We start from the raw sequence: 14,636 nt of genomic DNA, 5'->3' as shown, positions 1-14,636 counted from the left end.
TAGACTTGCATACATACCTTGCATTGACCTATACGCTCCCTTTCTGTGGCAGTGGATATTAAACTGCCACCATTCCCCATCTACTCAGTCTCTGCCCCTGGGGCCCAGTTAAAAAAAACAAACAAACTATAACATTGAAGTTTCAAAGTTTTATTCAACCCTTTTGTGTAGAAAAAAGAATCTACGAAGTGGCTGGCACTGCAGCCTGGGCCCTCTGCATGGACACTCTGGTGTGAGTCTTGGCCAGGTGGTCAGTGAACTCCTGCAGGGAAAGAGGAGGGAAAAAAGACATTCACATTTGACCACTTAGAGGCGAGGCAGCCATTTTGGCTCACATCCCTTCATACCTGGGCTACTTTGCCCAATTACAGTAATCTAGCAATGACCCTGACATGGGTGAGGTAATTTAGTCAGTCACCAGCTAATAGGAATTGAGACTGCTCTCCATAAATAGGGTTTGACAAATCTAATTAATGGAAAGTAGCAGATTGCAACACCAGTTGTGTGCTCATCACCCAGTCTGTCATCACTAGATTTACCTCAAACTGCACTTGCCACCCTAAAATTCTTCACTCAACTCCTTGCACACAAACACTAGCAGTTAACACCTGAAAAATTTCAACACATGAACTGATCTTGACCGTTGTGGTAAAGGATTTAAAAACATACCTGGTATGGAGACTTGGTGAACACAGTCTCCTTCCAGAGGTCAGGGGTCAGGTAACTGTAGGTCTTTGAGATGGCATCAAAGGTGGCTTTGGCTGTAAATGGGACAGACATGGTTACTCTCCAGACCAGAGCCTCAGACACACACACGCTAACTAAAGGATGTCATGTTGAACACTGGTAAGGGAACAGGAAGACCACTGGGGGGTACACTCCTGCCGTGCATTGCTGTGTTCAGTATACTTTCTCTCTCCATTGACGACAACCATACCACAGGACAGGTACAGTTGAGCAGAGCTGAGAGAATGCGACTTCAATGTTACACATCACCCACTCAGAAGTCTACTCAGGTAGAATAGAATGAAAAACTCCAAACTCACATTTGAGCATTCAATCATCTTACTACAGTCCGACTACACTTACAAAAATGCCTGTTAAAGCAGGTACTGGAGAGCCACAGGGTCTGTTGGTTTTTATTTTTACCTCAAAACTCCCACACACTGTTCCTTCAATAGTGGGATAGCATTCTGACCATCAGGTGGTCATGTTAGACCCAAGAAAAGTCAAAGCAAATTAATCAGCCTTAACGGATCAGCTTACAGCTAACAAATCCAGCAGATCATGTGGCCCTCCTGGACTAGGATTTCAGCCCCCTGGTCTAAGCAAAGGGCTATAACTCCACTAGATACCCCAACTGCTACAAACCGTATATTGCTCTAATAAAATAGGTTGTACTCCCGCTATAAAACACCTTGAGCTCCATGAAGGGCACTAAATTGACTCATTCATAAAACAGTCAGCCCTGTCCAGTTCCTCCCCGGCACGCCGGCGGACGGGGACGAAGCTCACCGAAGTTGCCGAGTGTGGCCGTGCAGCCGCGAGCAGAGGTGTAGCAGTCGTCGATTCCCGCCATCATCAGCAGCTTCTTGGGCACGGGAGCTGAGACGATGCCGGTACCGCGGGGCGCCGGGATCAGACGCACCAGGACCGAACCGCAGCGACCTGTCACCTGGTTGGACAGAACAGGACCGTCAGTATGGGGGGGAATAACCCAACTCTAGAGCTTTGTTCAGCCACTGCCCAGTTATAGTCTTTTCATTCAATGAGAGGGAAACAATATGGAAAGATCAGTTCAAACAATACATTCCAATGACTCTAGGGTTTAAGGGGGATATTTGTGAGTGCTCGATAGAACCAACATCCCCCAGGGGTTCCATCAAGCCGGTCTTTCAGAAAAGTTTTTTCAAGCTGTAAGCTGAGAGTGTGAGCTAGACAGATCTGCTGGCTCCTGATTCAGCAGGGATGTATCAGCAATGGGAGCAGTGGGCCAATCACCTTGCAGGGCACAGTGTGGGGCTTGCCGATCTTGTTGCCCCAGTAACCACGGCGGACAGGGACGATGGAAAGCTTGGCCAGGATGATGGCACCACGGATAGCGGTCGCCACCTCCTTGGAGCACTTCACACCCAGGCCCACGTGACCGTTGTAGTCACCAATGGCAACAAAGGCCTAAATCCAAAAAAAAATAAGTCATTGTACGACAGCATATCAGAATTCAAGGTGCTTTCTTTTTAACATACTACACCATCACACAACTAAACATTTACTTTAGAAATTCAAGGATATTCTTTATGGAATAGCAGAATCCCCCACCAGCAAATCAAAATACAGCAGTCTCGATCCTCTGTGGCATTCCATCATCCACCATTCAAAGCAAACTATTTTGCATCTCATCATTTATCAATTTGCACCCAGGACACATTAGGTTTCTTTTTTTTTTATGAGATTGGAGATGCTCAAGACAGCTGGAATCTCCAATCTCACTCAAAAAAGGGGGGGCCCCCACCTTGAACCTGGTTCTCTGTCCAGCCCTGGTCTGTTTCTGGACAGGCATAATCTTCAGCACCTCATCCTTCAGAGAGGACCCCAGGAAGAAGTCAATGATCTCAGACTCCTGTGAACAGAGAAATTGAGTTGGCACATTGTATGGCTTGTCAAAGTCAGTTCCAACCAAAGTACTGCTACAGTTGGCAATCCGAAGGCGAGACGACTCACATTCAAATAGAATACAATTATATGCACATATGTACATCCCATTTAATGGACACTTAATCAGTGTGACTGATTACATTTTGTATGCAATCTACTTAGGACTTGCACACACCTTGATGGGGAGAGAGTACAGGTAGATCTCCTCCAGGGACTTGATCTTCATGTCCTTGACTAGGCGGCCCAGCTTGGTCACTGGCACCCACTGAAAAAGCATTTCAGAGAAAGTGAACACTTCTGTCACCAATGCAATAAAGCACTAAAGAAAAACAATATTTAAAATGAGGATTTTGATGGGGATGCCACGTGATTACCGACCCAAAAGAAATGTCACTTGGAAGAAATTTTCAACTCAAATACACAAGGGCTTTAAATAATGACAGCATGTACTTAAAAATCCGCAAAAAACCCTTAAACTGACCAATAACGAATACATATTTTACGTAAGTTTAACTGTGGCAGAAGGAAAATCACGTTGACAAAATGGCTATGAATTATTTTAACAAAGGTTCCACAAGGTGGTCAAAAAGGAATGACGGTACATGAAAATCGGACAAGAATCGTAGTGCCGGTTCCTTACCTCCTTGTCATCGGACTTGCCTCCCCTGGCCCCACGACCTCTCCCGCGTCCCCTGCCACGGCCGCGACCGCGTCCACGGCCGCCAGCGCCGAAACCTCCGCGAAAACCTCCTCTACCACCGGCGTCGTCCGCCATTTGCTGCGGAAACAATTAAAGGCTTAGACGGTCTGTACCATTCAATATCTCATATAATGTTACCGAGCTAGCAATGGACCGGTTGGAATGTAATTCGTTAAATGCATACGATTCAACGGATATTCTCTAAGGATGGAATTAATCTTAGTCCGCTAGAGTAGACGTGAAGAGAATCGTGGCATCGTAGCTAGTCAGGCACTTAGGCCACACACCGTGACTTTTTCCACTTATAAATTCAATCAATACAGTGACAAAGCTGCTAAAGCCAATCTAACTTACAATAAATGTATATGGGAAACATGTAAAACTGAACGATGGTAAATATTTTTAATGGATATTTGACCGATCCCTTCACTGATCCCACAAGCACAATCTTACTTACGTGATGATTAGAACAGGAAGAAGGAAGAGGGCTAGCTTCCGCTACCATATATACGGAGAGAAACCTCGCGACATTTTTGCGCTGACGTCACTACACAAAAATATAATCTCAGAAATAAGTAAAGATCGTACGGGTTTTTTTCTGTATATTTTTTTAACCTTTGGTTTATTTTTATTGTAAGCGACTTTAAAGATATTGAAATAAGTCATGTATGTTTGTGCTCAATTTAAAATAAATAAAGAAGTGCTGCACACTGTGAATTTTTAGATTCCCTTGACTAATTTTCAACAGGTGATCTTCGCTAATTTGAGATTTTACATGTCATTGAAAGAGTATTTTAGTTAATGCTCGAACTGTAGCTTTGGTACAAGTCGACTGTGATGTCATATTTCAACCACGTCCCATCTTAATCCAGAGCACACTAGTACTCCTGAAAATATAAAACACACAAATACTTAATATCAGAAAATGTATGTTTAATTGATCAAATACATTTGTAAATGAGCAGTATTGAACTTTGTTCTTGTAGTTTGTTTTACACAGTATAGCTCATTGTGAAACCTGTATTATGTTGTGAACTGAAATATGCAACAACAACAAAAAAGTCCGATAAACAAAACAAAAATAATTTTCAAAATAACAGTTCATATTTGAGTGTTTAAAATAAAAAGTTACAGGCTGTTCAACAAATGGACTGAAACAGTGGTACTGTGGGATTATTTATCAATCTAAATCTTTATTTTCTGATCATACCAGTTTAGCTTCAAGAAACCAAAAACACATTTCACTTTGAAGGCTCACTGTGAAACCTATGCTTTTCCATGGAATACAAAATTTATATTTTGACTGGTTCATGATGACAGTAACTGACAGGGAGTTTATGGAGCCTCACTCTACTTATGTTCAGCAAAGCAATTCATCTGTCTTTCCTTTCTGTCATCAATCACCATAGCAGCCTCACAAAACAAATAATAATAATAACAATAACAACAACAACAACAACAACAACAACCAAACAACTAAATAATAAAGCCACTGAGTGTGTGGTTAAAAATGGATAAACTTAAAAAATTACATATTAATAAAATGAAAACCTCTACCATTTAACATTATCCAGAAAGCACACTTTTTGGAGTTGAAATTAAAAAGAGCGCTTTTGTTGCCTTGTCATATGTAACCCTAACCCAGTGCTACTCAGCTCCAGGGCCTGTGAGCCAGTGTCTGCAAGTATTTGTAGTGCATGGTTGGAGAAAATAACCTGCAGACAGGACCTGGAGTTGAGTAACCCTGCCCTAACCCAAGCATTCTCAAATTCAGTCCTGGGGACCCTGTGTGCTGGTTTTCTTCCCAACCAAGACTGGAACCCCTGTATTGCAACATTCTATTCATTGTAGATGCGTTTAACACTTAATGAAGGATGATTTGGCATCTTATAGGCCACACTATTTTATAAACAGCCATTCTTGTCACTTTTTATCAGAAAGTAATGTTTTCATCGTCTATAATGTACTAGATGCCAAATGATTCCTTTGGAAACTTTTTATTTACATTCTAGACTGCAAGGTGAAATTAGTGGGGTTCTACTGAAAGTGTGGAAACTTGGTCACTGAGACTAATTAATTTTTGGACAATGACAAACAATCCTGACCGGCGTTATGTTAAAGGAAGTAGGATGAAACACTTAAAACTTCAGTTGTCAACAACCTTAACTGATCAAAAGATTGGGTAGGTTTAAAACCTTCATACACAAAGGGGGTCCCAGAAGAGAGTTTGAGAACCTCTACCCTAACCGGTAAGCATCAATCCTGTCAAGCAGCTTTTTGTGATGACATGCAGTCCAGTGCACATACTGCCTGCGTTCTTCGATTCTGCATTCCTGTTTGTAGCCTAAGCTGCTTCAGCAATCCCCTCGCGTTTCGTGCTAACGAGTCACGCGTGGATCTCCTCGTATGGCTGGTGGCTCCGAATTCTAGGAGATAGAGCAGCTATTGGCCTTCTTCATGGGCGGCTTCTTGGGTAGCCTGACGTTTTCTTTAGGAATAGTCTCTCTGCGCCTTCGCAGCGCGGGGCTCAAGCGGCTGAGCAGGTTCACCTGTTGCAGGAGCGCTCTGAACACCTCAGTCACATTCACGCTGCCTTTGGCCGAAGCCTCCAGGAAGCTAGCATTCCAGTATGTCTCCACGGTGCACATGCTGTCCTTGATGGGCACCTGACGCTGGTTCTCAAGGTCCAATTTGTTGCCCACCACGGTGATTGGGACGAACGCGTTATCTTTTATATCCAGTATTTCTTCGCGCAGCCTCTGCACCTCCTCGAACGACTCGGAATTGTCTATGGAGTAGACCAAGGCGAACGCGTCGCTGTTGCGGATGCACAGCTTCTTCATCGCCGGGAAAGAATAGCTACCGCTAGTGTCCATGATCTCGATTCTGATCTTGGCGCCGTCGATGTCATATTCCAAACTGTGGAGCTCCTCAACTGTCGGCTTGTACTTGTGGTCAAAGCTGTCCTGCAGAAAACGTTGAATCAGCGCTGTCTTGCCAACCCCCGCGGCACCAAAGAACACAAGACGGACTACAGTCCTTTCCTTCACGGCCAGAGACATTTCTGCGTGCGCGTTGTTTAGCTTTTAGATCGGGAAATCTAGATGAAAAGAAAAATTCCTGTTTACCTGTTTCGAACTTTTTTCAGCCCTTTAAAATTTAGAAACGAGTGGGCGATTCCAGTGCACCTTGTTGCAGTAGTTTGTATCATATGTTTTAATCACGGACGGTTCGCGCTCCAAGTCGTTTCGCTAGTCCTCAATAGCTCACTTGTCAAATTATCGGTATTTATTCCCGAAAGTCCACTACCTGTCTAAAACTGACCAATGATGTAAAGGGGCGTGTCTTAACTGTATCGCGGCTCTGCCGTCGTGAGTGGCACAGATCCGTATTTTTGGGGAGGAGGGGGATAGCCAATTCAGCTGGGAAGTCTCAGAACTATGTTGTTCCACAAGCAAGTTAATGTTTTATCATAAAACATTACTAGGATTGTTTTGTGTATTATCAAGATATACACCTTATCTAGTAGTTTACACAGATTGGTCGGACATGAGCGTCACGCTTTTTTCCAATGGTTAGACTCAAGTTGGAGTTTTCCATATAACCACCCCTTTTGACCACAAGGGAAGCGTCGACGATGATTGTAAGTATTCCAAGAGGTCTGGACCACATAACGGGTCTTGACACGCTGGTCTTCTGAACCACAGTTCAGAACGCGCGTCTTTGGTAGCGTAATGACACCGATAAATTACGCTTTCAGATGGTAAGATCAAAAAAAAAGAAAGAAATTATCAATAGTGTAGGCTACTTTCTTAGTTGTTTAACCTGAACACATGCCCATCCAAATAGGTGAAAGGTGCAAAGAGCCGAACAAAATAAATTCCCCATATTATTATCACTTCTTGAAATGCTATATCAGTCGGAAACGAACAATTTCCGCGTTTAATAACGGGATCTTTTCATCTGGGCTTAAGCTAGATGTAAATCGTCATAATAGTGGTACGTGGGTGTACAGAGCAGAGGACAAAAGACAAGCTTTTCAGCTGGACCCCACGGCGGTGAGTCAGCACCCTGGAGAGCTAAGGTTACTGAAGAGCCACGACTTGCATGCAGAATAACCGACTGTTCGTTTGATCACGGCTGCAAAAGCTGATTAAGAGTTATTAAAATGTGTGTTTGGGTAGCCTAATGAGACTCACTGTTAGGGAAAATGGTTTAGAAGGCTGCTTGTTTGTTATCCAGTGCTGCAATACACTTAACCAGTAATACTAAATATATGACTGAATATATGTTGTAATATATAAATGTTATCTGAGTCGCCCTGAATAAGTAGAACTAATAAAATACTGAAACACAGTAATCATCTTTTAGGATGAATAGATTTCGCCAGATTGCCTCTGTTGATGAAGAACATTACCTGTTTAGAAAGCAGCTTGTCTCATAAATTTCACCCATAGAATTATTTTTTTGACAAAACTTTATTGATACTCTGATAAAAAAGTTGTATGCAATAGGGTTGTGGAAATAATAGTGTGTGCTGAACGGCTCTATCTCTGATGGATAAAATGTTGATTAGTTGTGTTGACATGGGATCCTTTTGCAGAAAGTCAGACAGCTTGGCCAAGTCAGTCAGCTGGAGCTGGTCCAAGCTCTAATCTGAGGTATACAAATGTATTTTCCCCTATATTATTAGGCAGGACACTTTAATGCAGAAAATGTACAGTGTACATCAGGGTCCTGGCCTTGAATGTAAAACTGCATCTCTTTCCCTCAAAAAAGAATCCAAAGCTGCCAAATTTGTTTGTATAATCTAAAATTAAAAAAAATTAAAAAATACTGTATCCTTCAGGTCAGATCTGTAAAGAAATGTATGCACATGCATACATACACATAGATGTGGATTTTTATATTTTTTAATTAAAAGTGAAAGGAATTATAACATGGATGTTGAACCCTGTTATAATGAAGCTTCACAGTGAAGATTTAGCATGCATGCACCGTGTCTTAAGTATCACTATAATCAGATACATGTGTTTTCTTTTTTCTTTACTTTGAAGATGTTACTTTTTTCACTCTTTACCTGGATCTTTTGTATTGATCTGTAAATTATATAGTAAGTGTTTACAGGCCATATCTGTTGAGCTCTGCTTTGTTATTTGAAATGTTGTCCTGTGACACAGCAGAGTGGGACACATGGAGAGAAACAAGATGCAGGTAAAGAGAGTGAAGGAGGGTGAACAGATTGAAATGATAATTACACACTGTGAGTGCTAATGCTATTCAGGCAGCCTTTGTACAGTGTAAATGTCACACGTACTTACAAGAGCTGATAATGGCAAGGTTTGTAGAGTGGGAGTGGGAGTGGGGGTGGGGGGGTGGTGGCTGGGGACGGGGGAAGTTTTGGATTTCAAATGTCAGTATAACCAAGACTCTTTGAAAGGGGCTTGCCAGGCCCACCCCATGCAGTGTGTACAGTGATTTGGGAGGGGGCCATCACATGAAGGATGCTGATTGGCCGCTCACAGAAGCAGCTTAGCTCTGTGTGATTCTTACCTAGCAGCTCCCTCTGGCTACTTTCTGCCCTTGGAAACTGATCTTAGGTCGGCTTCCCCACTTTCAGTCCTGCCCTGTATGTATTAATACATTGTGATTCTAAGCCCGGATCAGTAGCAAAAGGTGCAAGAAGCACATCCTGTAAAAGTGTAGGCAGCTTTGTGGGGTCAGTACGCCCTGTGCAAAGATGAAAAGATGAGACACAGAGCATAATGCATCAAGCCTGTGAGTCACCACTGGTTATTTATGTATTCACTTAGAAGAAGCCCTTAGCCAACAGCTATGCCACCCTAAGCCCTGATTCTATGAAACAGTGGCTCAAAAGTATGTGCTGGATTTTTACTTGGATGGGAGACCATTGAAAAGTAAGTTGCTGTTGGACGTGGTGTTGGTGGGCCAGTCCTATTCTGGACCCAAAACAAATCCCTATGCCTCCCTATGCCTAGTGCAGTGACAGGGATACTGTGCTGTAGGAGGTGCTGTCTTCTGGATGAGAAATAAAACCAACGTCCTGACTCACTGTGGTCATTAAAGATTCCATGGCACAGAGTGTACGATTCTCTTGTGTCCTGGGAAATGACTAAACTGGCTCTCTTAGCCTTTTAACCAAGTATCCCCAAATTTAATTGCCTTAATAATTCCCTCCGTCTCAAACTGATGTGTTCTGGTGTAAAATGACCAGCATGCATCACACAGGTGAGTCCTACACACTGGTGGTTGTTCGTTTTCTTGCTTAATGAGGGAAATGGTAAAAAGGCTGGAAAGGAAATGACCACAGCCAGGGTTAGAACCTGCATCCTTAATTACAATCCCTAATCCCTACATTACACTGACCTCTAGTCATTGCATAATTTGCTGGGCTTGTCCACTTCACTAAAAGATGATTAGTTCTCTGAGCTCTTGCCAGTGACAGTAATTATGTTTGTGGATACCACATTTGGGGTTTTCAAAGCATGTACAGTCCATTAAGCGGCTGAGCTAAAGACCATGGTGCACAGCCAAGGGAACTAACCACGCACTCTCATTCGTTCTCCAGGGTTGACGTCACTTCCTGTAACATGTGTATGTGCAAAACTCATGTGTCTGAACTCCTCTACATGTGCATCTCCGCCTGGTTCAGGTCTGTTTTACTGTTAAAAAGGTATAATGTCGCATATGTTATGCATAAAGCCTTTTTACCATCTGAACCCAGAGACTGCTTACCAGGCAAAGACAGTGATACATTACTCTTGATAGCTATTGGTATTACTCTTGATAGCCATTGGTATTACTCTTGATAGCTATTGGTATTACTCTTGATAGCCATTGGTAGCCACTGTAGGTGTGCCTTAGGCATCACAACTGTGTTTAACTGAGTATTTATTCCAGTAATCTGTGGTTCCACAACAACTCAAACTGCCACCCATTTATCGTCTGTGTCCATTTCCCATCATGGCAGCATTGATTTGTTTGCCCAGGGTGACTCATGGAGCTCACCTATTATTATTTTTATTTTTTTCATACTGTCTGTCTGCAGAGCCGGATGTATTCACGAGAGCAAACAGGGAATGGTTTCCGCTCTACGCGGTACAACAGCAGCATCTGGTAATGTAAAAGGAATTTTACCATGGGTGTTAAACCCTGCCGTAGGAAAGCTTCACAGTGAAGATTTAGCATACCTGCACCGAATCGGCACTCACGGTGTCTTTGAGTATCGCTATAATCAGGTATAAATGTTTGCTTTTTTTCTTTACATTGAAAATGTTACCATTTTTGCTCTTTACCTGGATCTCACGTAATTGATCTGTAAATTATATGCTAAGTGTTTACAGGCATCTGGGATTCAAACCTGCCCCGACCCCTTCCATTCACTGCGCCAAATCTCTACCTAAAAAATGTAACAAACATGTATGGGGTTAAAGATTGAAGGTCAAAGGGACTGAGACAGAAGGAGCCTAAGCCACACAGAGCCAGGATGGGAAAAGCACAACTCGCCCTGAGGGTTACCTGTTTACGCATCGAGTAGATCCTCAATTTTCTCCTGTTCCTGTTATAAACCACCCTTTGTTGGGTTAGGGCCCACACTGATAAAGTCAGTCGCTGTTGGAAAAGCTGAGCCAAGCAGCAGCAGTAACTGCAGAGATTATGGATGGAGGAGGGAGGGGGGGTGCACTGCTGATAACTGTTCTCGCAGTGTTAGGGGTTGTAAAACAATGACAGTTAACCTTTCTGCAAGGTGGGGGGCAGGTGCTTATCTCCAATCACCCGCTCTGGAAATTGTGTAACAATTAAAATTGCAGTTCTTGTTCTGGTGTCGTGCTGCAACTTTCTGCAGCCTGGAGGTGCTGTAACATTCCAATTTTCAATAAATACATTTACCATGGTTTTAGAAGGCTGCAAAAATTGTTCCAGTGTAGTCCTATCGCAACCTTGTCTGAGGATGCACCAATGAAGTGTCACTCAACTCAATTCTGAAGAGATTGGGAGAAATTATGTAAAATATGTTCTTGAATATATATATATATATTTTACCATAAATGTGTGAATATTGCAATGCATAAAATTTTTAAGGTGTATCAAGACATGTTCAAAGGAGGTCAAAACGTTCTGAAGGTATTCTATAAATTGTTTACATAGAATAATACCTGCTACATCTCCAAACATAACAATTAATATAAAAGGCTTTGTCACAATTTTATTTTTACAGTATGAAAATGAGCATATATTCTTTTATGTTTTCATATTTATTTGACCATTTATGAGCACAAAAGCTCTGTTCATAAGAGAGTTCCCAGGTGATGAATCAGTTGTCTTGTTGAACATACTGTTGACATGCTCCAGGATCCAGTGTCCCAGAGTGTACTAGGCTGCTGGTAACTGTTAGCTTTTCCATTCATCTTCGTTGGAAAAATCCACAGTCTGGGCCTGTGTTTGTGCTTGGCGGTGCCACCCACTGACACCTTATAATCATGTCCACCCTTAGGCTACTTCATATTTCATGGTTCTGCTTTGTTCTGTTCCGGGATCAGATTTACGCTCTGTAAACGTTGCAAATGTTGTGAAGAAGCTTAGTTGAGGAAGCGTGAATGTATATTTTTAGAATGTTATTTATGAGTCTCGTTTGTCAGGAAACAAAAAAATATGTGGTCAAATATTATTGTCATTTTAAAATTATTTATTTGGCAGATTCTTATCTGGAGCAACTAATAAGGCTAACACGCAGCAGGAAATACCGCATCCGTTCATATGACGGAAAGACAAAGGAAACAAAAGAACATTGGTAATGGAACAGCTAGTAACAGCTTGAAGTAGTACAAAATATAAACACATGACAACGGGTAGATATTGAGGTTTTCCAGTATTTAATATGTATACGCCACGTGGTGTGCGGTGCGTATATTTGTTCATTGATTGCGCTGATCATTTGTCATGGAAGGCAAGAGAGTTTATAAAGAGGAGTTGCGCAGGAGTGCAAATGGACTGAATGTCACTCAGCGACCCGGAGGCTGCCAGGTGTTGTCCATGGTTCTGAATTGTACGGTGTCCATGAAGTCGTTCACTCCAGTATAAACATTTAGGGGCACATCAGTTCGCACATCAACCCCTATACGACTGTGCCCGGGCCTCAAGGCTACGCACATGGTTGTTCAGGGTTGTAGAAGTCACTGGGAAAATACACGCAGAAGCAGCGAAGAGACAGGAAACTACGGCTTTAAAAAAAGCCTTCGGCAAATTTGGAGTTCCTATCATGAGTGTAATTACAGCTAAAGGCAGGAAGTCGTCCATATCAAGTCATCTTTCAGTTGTTTAAGTGGCTTCTGTTTTTAGTAAGGTGCCTGATCCATGTCCACAACTTCCATGTAATTTCATTAAAGTGACAACTATTGGCTTGGTTTGCTGCAGGAAACACTTTGCTAGTCGTACTCAACAAAATAATTGGAATGCAGCACCATTGGAAATTAACAAGATACGTTCTGATATATTTTAATCTTGCTTATTAATGAATAGTTTACTGCGCCAGATAAGAACACGTGTGGAGCAAACTGTTGACCTTATTATCCAGAAATGATATCCTAGCTGATATGCTATCAAGCAATTAACACGTTTGAATTAAATTCACGGTTACAATATATATGTGCCCTACATAATCCATTGTGTCATTGACTGAGTGGGTTCTGAATAAAAACATATTTATCTTCCAGGACCGTGTTTTAGACAAATAAAAAGCTGTAGGCTACTGTGGGAGCGTGTTATAGCCCTTCTTATGCTGGTCTATATTTAGGAAAATGTGAAGAGGGGTATTTTATTGCTATTTTTAACCTGCCAATGCAATAAAGGCATTTAAACTTTATATGGGCAGAGTGCCTTGGTTCCTGTTTTGCTTTATGATTCATGTCTTTCATCCGCACCAAAGAGCACCTACCAGCCACCTTCTTTTTTTGCTGTGTACCCATGTAACGCTCCTTTCTCTACTTCATTATTCATAATTTTTATTCAGTGTGTGAAAAAGGTTATGTTCAAGCCTGTATTCATACACAGTATGTCTTCATTTCTTTCTGTGTATTGATGTGATCTTTGGTTTATGAAAATGTATGTTCTGTAGAAAAAGATAGTAGCCAAATTATTTACAAATGAGAGCCCAGGAGGGAAATAACCGTCGGGGATTTTTTTTAGTTGGACATATACGGAATATAGTATACCCTCTTTTACAAGTTTTACGTAGGCTAATGCTAGACTAGCCATAGGCCGATACAGTATAAGTGAACATATCAATAATCAGGATAACTAATAATGCCTACCTTATGATATTTGAGGGATTTATCTTCTTCATTTATTAATAAAATAATGCATGCAGTTTTTTTCTGATTTAATAAAGGTTGATTTGAATTGCTTTCTAAAGACAATTGAGATTAGTATGGCTTTTCCAACACTGCCGGACATTCAAATTACAGGTAGCCTAATCTATCTCAATGTGTGACCGCAAGTGACTTGGTCAGGTTCGCGAACACAGTAGGCTACTGGAACCTTGTACCGTTCGTCGCAGCTGGCGACCTCCATATTGAAAACGAGAAAGTGCTTCCGTAATTTTAGCTCGACTTTTAACTTAAACGGGGCTTCACATTTGCTTTATAGGCTATTTGCTGAAATTCTCCAGACTGCCATCAGCCTCGCGCCTGGTGTCTGTGTGGGCATGGAGTTACAGCACAAATGAGAAGGACAGTTCTGACTCTCCAACCAGCGGCTCACGATCTGAGCCCAAATTTGAAACATCAAGTGGCACAAACCCCTGGCAACAGAGATAACGTCCGCGGCAAAGACGATTAAGCATTTGCTGATTAATAACTTTAACGAGGCCGGTCATAAAAACGAAATCTCCCTGGGGGTTAATATGGATGTCACATACTGGGCTCAAGCAAACTGCTAAGAGCACGATAAGCACTTATGACAGTGACCCATTTACACCAGTCAGTAAACGGCCCCTTTTCCTAAATCTTTTATTTTTTTATATACTGGCAACTACCACATCAAATCAGTGCAATGCTTATTAGAGTGCTTCATACGTTTTGTCATGTTAGTTCGTATATAGGCTTGGCCTACCCCAGGTTATAGAGTAAGCCCCACCATGCAGATATTACAGCATTTCTTATACATAGATTCATTTGGAATTGAATCTTATCTACCTTGCATGACCTTTCTAGCATTGATGTTGCCATGCTTACTCAGAGAAACAGAAAAAGGGGTTCCTCTT

At 41.9% G+C, this 14,636-nt stretch overlaps 2 protein-coding genes and 1 non-coding gene across 3 annotated transcripts; all 3 read right to left on the bottom strand.

Annotated features, from left to right (window-relative positions):
* Positions 1-134: 134 nt before the first annotated feature.
* Positions 135-3,875, bottom strand: rps2 (ribosomal protein S2). Its single transcript, XM_064314486.1, has 8 exons — positions 3,813-3,875; positions 3,296-3,433; positions 2,831-2,920; positions 2,513-2,620; positions 2,002-2,175; positions 1,516-1,675; positions 670-761; positions 135-262 (listed from the first exon to the last, which is right to left on the bottom strand). Exons 1-8 carry the CDS (start codon positions 3,858-3,860, stop codon positions 182-184), a joined length of 891 nt encoding a protein of 296 aa, XP_064170556.1. The 5' UTR covers positions 3,861-3,875; the 3' UTR covers positions 135-181.
* On the bottom strand, positions 832-973 carry LOC135244290 (small nucleolar RNA SNORA64/SNORA10 family). Its single transcript, XR_010326949.1, has one exon. It is a non-coding gene; the product is annotated as a small nucleolar RNA SNORA64/SNORA10 family (small nucleolar RNA).
* Positions 3,876-4,518: 643 nt separating the features above from the next.
* LOC135243034 (ras-related protein Rap-1b-like) lies at positions 4,519-6,633 on the bottom strand. The gene has a single exon (XM_064314487.1). The coding sequence runs from the start codon at positions 6,415-6,417 to the stop codon at positions 5,782-5,784; it is 636 nt and encodes a 211-aa protein (XP_064170557.1). The 5' UTR covers positions 6,418-6,633; the 3' UTR covers positions 4,519-5,781.
* Between the last annotated feature and the right edge of the window lie 8,003 nt (positions 6,634-14,636).

The sequence above is a fragment of the Anguilla rostrata genome, chromosome 17 (genome assembly GCF_018555375.3).
Source record: "Anguilla rostrata isolate EN2019 chromosome 17, ASM1855537v3, whole genome shotgun sequence".
Taxonomy (NCBI): domain Eukaryota; kingdom Metazoa; phylum Chordata; class Actinopteri; order Anguilliformes; family Anguillidae; genus Anguilla; species Anguilla rostrata.
The sequence above is the reverse complement of the archived record's forward strand: the minus strand, read 5'-3'. Positions and strand labels throughout refer to the sequence as shown.